Source organism: Lactuca serriola, chromosome 6, assembly GCF_051521515.1.
Source record: "Lactuca serriola cultivar US96UC23 chromosome 6, Lser_US96UC23_V15, whole genome shotgun sequence".
Classification (NCBI taxonomy): domain Eukaryota; kingdom Viridiplantae; phylum Streptophyta; class Magnoliopsida; order Asterales; family Asteraceae; genus Lactuca; species Lactuca serriola.
In genome coordinates this window covers 142,686,766-142,690,611 of record NC_136413.1, presented here as the reverse complement: position 1 = coordinate 142,690,611, position 3,846 = coordinate 142,686,766, and the positions used below count along the sequence as shown (strand labels likewise).

General features: G+C 35.1%; 1 protein-coding gene across 2 annotated transcripts; it reads right to left on the bottom strand.

Moving 5' to 3' along the window:
- Positions 1-609: 609 nt before the first annotated feature.
- DIM1A (Ribosomal RNA adenine dimethylase family protein) lies at positions 610-3,055 on the bottom strand. 2 transcript variants are annotated; one of them, XM_079004748.1, is made up of 4 exons: positions 2,916-3,055; positions 2,422-2,538; positions 1,486-1,834; positions 610-1,412 (listed from the first exon to the last, which is right to left on the bottom strand). In XM_079004748.1, the coding sequence occupies exons 3-4, from the start codon at positions 1,801-1,803 to the stop codon at positions 693-695; spliced, it is 1,038 nt and encodes a 345-aa protein (XP_078860874.1). In that variant the 5' UTR covers positions 1,804-1,834; positions 2,422-2,538; positions 2,916-3,055; the 3' UTR covers positions 610-692. The 2 variants fall into 2 exon arrangements, with proteins under 2 accessions (XP_078860874.1, XP_078860875.1); XM_079004749.1 differs by lacking the exon at positions 2,422-2,538 and having other exon boundaries at positions 2,916-3,045.
- Positions 3,056-3,846: the final 791 nt, after the last annotated feature.

Below are 3,846 nucleotides of genomic sequence, written 5' to 3'. Positions count from 1 at the left end.
TTTAATTTATGGAAACTAAATTAAATTGAAAATGAAAATTAGAGTAATGATAAGTGGAAAATAAATACATTTCAAACTATGACAAAATGACATGTGGCTAATTTTATGAGAGAATGACATATGATAAAGTTATTTTCATTTATTAAGGTAGATGTCATGTAGGAAACTCATTTCAAAATTCAAATTTACATTTTCTAATTATATGTTAAATTTGAAGTTATAATAGCTTTAAATTTTTGATATATCTCTTAATTAATAATTTATTTTAAATAATTGATTAATAATTATAAATTTTTATTATGAAAATTTAATTAATTTTATAACTCATGGTTTCCACGGGTTATAAACTAGTAAAGATATAAAATACAAAAGGCTCAATTTAATTAGTTAGACTATTTGGGGTTGTGCTTTATACCATTTGGTTAAGGTTTAACAGAAACAACCTATATATAAATTCTTTCAAAAACACACAAAAAAAAAAAAAAAAAAAAAAAAAAAAAAAAAAAAAAAAAAAACTATAAATTCTTTCAAAACGTTTTAACCCGATATAAATGACTACAAATCATGATAGTTTTAAACTGCAACACATCTAAAGTCTAAAAACCCACAAACCAAAATTCCAACAACATATAATCCAAAAAATAATCACAACTCGTTTACTCAAATTAAAGAATCATACAAAATTAAATCCTTCAAGAAAAATGAATCCCCACTTTGTTGAACAAAGACAACAAATGCATAAAATCCTCTTGAGCAAGTTTTGAAGATCTCTTCAATTCAAACTCCCCTTCTTTCAAAACCCCCAAAACCTTCTCTTTAAAATCCGACTTTGTCTCCCCATCTTCCATTTCCATATCCATATCCTCATCCTCATCCTCACTCTCCTCCTCCATCTCGCCGGAATCACCAAGAACCGCCATATCCACCGCCACATCCGCGGCCTGAGGAACCCCTAAAGCTTGAAGCGTTTTATAGTTTTTCTCCATAATCGAAAGTATACGTTTTTGCCTAAAAATCGAACCTAAGGTTTTGTTTTTTCTAGTGAAACAAATCCTCACTAACCCATCCCATTCTTTGAAGTTAACCACGGGTGGTGGTTTTCTCGGCTCGATTCTAACCACAGATGAGTCAACTTTTGGTGGTGGCCGGAAGTTGTTTTTCCCAACTTTTAGTAGGTGTGAAACACGCGCTAAAAGTTGGGTGTTGACTGAGAGGCGACAATAAAGGGAGTCACTAGGTTGAGCCACTAATCGCATTGCAAATTCCCTTTGAAACATTATTATCGCACATCGAAATGAAGGTTTGTGGTTTAATAATTTGAATGTTAGTGGAGATGATATTTGATATGGAATGTTGGCTACACATATGTCAAAATATGGGAGATCACATTTCAATACATCGCCTTGTATAACCTATGAAATTGAATAAAGAGTTGTTAAATGACGATTTTACCCTTGTGTTTATACAGATTTACAAGATACTTGCCTTGAGACGATTAGAAAACGGGGTGCCTTGAAAACGGCGTTGTAATTCGAGAACCATACGGGGATCGAGTTCAACAGCAATAACTGATTTACCAGCTTCTAGAAGCTTCTTGGTGAGATTACCAGTTCCAGGACCAATTTCAAGGATTATATCTGTGGAGTTGATTCCAGCTTTTTGGACAATGGAGTCAACAAGTAAAGGGTTCTTGAGGATATGTTGACCTTTTGACTTGTGGAATTGAATTCCTCCTTGATAATGATTTGAAGAGCCAATAGATCCACGTGGGGTTTTCTCCTTCCTTATTTTCCCTCCTGCCATGCTTTGTTGATTGTGGATTACACAGCTTTTTCTGTAAATAAAAAGGTTGTTAGATTGATTTACCATAAAAGATATGATAAGCACTTTTTTAATTATATGAAAATGGAGCTTTTAGAAAAGTGTTTGGATTAGCTTATCCGGTGTGTCAAAATGCTATAAGATCTGTATATTATAATTGATATGTGAAAAGATGCATATTAATAAAGTACTATCCCAGTATCCCTCTCAAGCATTTCATCAAACAGCTTGCCTGCAAAAACATTCCCTTTTTTCACAGAACACTGTACCCATCAGACTTCATAAATTTGAACAGCAGACACAAGTAGCAAATCAGTAGCAGCAAACAAGTAGCAAATCAGTAGCAGCAAACAAAAAGCAAATCAATTATCACTGAAAGTAAGAGATCACCTAACAGAATTCCAGAGAAGAACTTGAACTTGCAGATTGATATTAAAAAAGAAAACATTACAGAAATTTCGTATGTGAAAAAGGAAATCACAAGAAAAAGAAAACCTTTAGGATAAAAAGAAATCGAGCAACATCAATTGGCAAGTTCAAAGAAAGCAGAAGAAAAAAAAGGAAGGAAGAAAGCAGAAAAAGAAGGAAGATAAATAGAACCTGGGGTTGGGTGCGACGGAGTTGTGGCTATTGAAGGTCTCCGGCCGGTGGCTTCACAGGGGAAGCGACGACGAGCAGGGGAGAGTTGACGTGAGAAGCAGATTGCGAGAGGCGATGCTGTAATCGTAAGGAGAATGAGTAAGGTTTTATTAGGTTAAGGGCAATTAGATGGAATAAGGAGTTTTTATAAGTTAAGGGAGCAGTTATAAGGCATTCTTGCAATTTACAGATATATAACTAAAAACAACAAAGCAGAAAAATCAAAACTCCAGAACTGATCAACAGGTACATAAAACTGTCCAATTAATCTCGTGGTTATCACAAACAATCATGTGGGCTAAAGAGTTATCAAAGAAAAGGCAGAGATCGAAATCATGTAAATTGGAAAAAGAAGGCAGAGATTGAACCACTTGACTTGTTACTTGAAGAGTTTAGGAATAATGAGAGAGAGAGAGAGAGAGAGAGAGAGAGAGAGAGAGAGAGAGAGAGCGAACCAGGAGGGAGCTGCAACGGAAGGAGGCCGATTGTAAAAGACGGTGGAGGGAAGGAGGAGCTGCGATAAAGACTCTAGGGTTTTAGACCAACTATCATAGAGATTGGGTTTATGTGTTCGGGTGAATGACTATGTATTTTAATATGGATATTTATGGTTTAATGTATTATGAATAAGCCATGCATAAAATTTGTATGCGATTAAATAGCATGTATATTTTTTGATTTATAGATTTTTGGGTAAATTACACCAATCGTCCCTCGTGCATATGCTGAAAAGCACGTTTAGTCCCTATTTTCAAAAATTAACTCGGACCGTCCCTAGGTTTGTTTTTCCTTGCATGCTTAGTCCCTCTGCACATAAAAAGACCATTTTGCCCTTATTTATTTATTTATTTTATATTTATTTGTTGTTTATTAATTATTCATTGATTTGTTTATTGTAAAAAATAATTATTATTGCATTTAAAAAAGAAATGAGTCATTACATTTGATAACTCATTTCCCCATCCCCTTCTTCTTCTGCAGACCACCCACATCGACGGACTTCAATGCTCCAACAACTCCTGGACATCGTCGGTTTCAAACAAAGGAGATCGATTCCAACACACTAACCAATTTCAATCTCTATTTTACTCTCTTCTCATGTTTCCCCTGTTCGGTTTCAAACAAAGGACCACTACTTCAGATCTAGGTTTTCGAACAAAGGAAACCCTAGGCAGCACACAGATGACGATGGCGATGGCAACACACATGTGACGATCTGTAAACGATGACGATGGTGAATCTCGATCTGAAACCCTATGCGGTGGTTTAAAACCCCACGTGGCGAATCGAACGTAGCCATATATTCTCCATAGATTACATGGATCGATTGAGAACAAGTAACATAATCAGGTGAATTAAACCACCATCAGCAGCAACAATTCAGTT

What these genes read in the sequence shown, in the direction of transcription:
- DIM1A (XM_079004748.1), bottom strand. Translation starts at nt 1,803, where the DNA reads ATGGCAGGAGGGAAAATAAGGAAGGAGAAAACCCCACGTGGATCTATT. An exon ending in CGTTTTCTAATCGTCTCAAG is followed by an intron (nt 1,413 to 1,485) that starts GCAAGTATCTTG and finishes TCAATTTCATAG; the next exon opens with GTTATACAAGGCGATGTATT.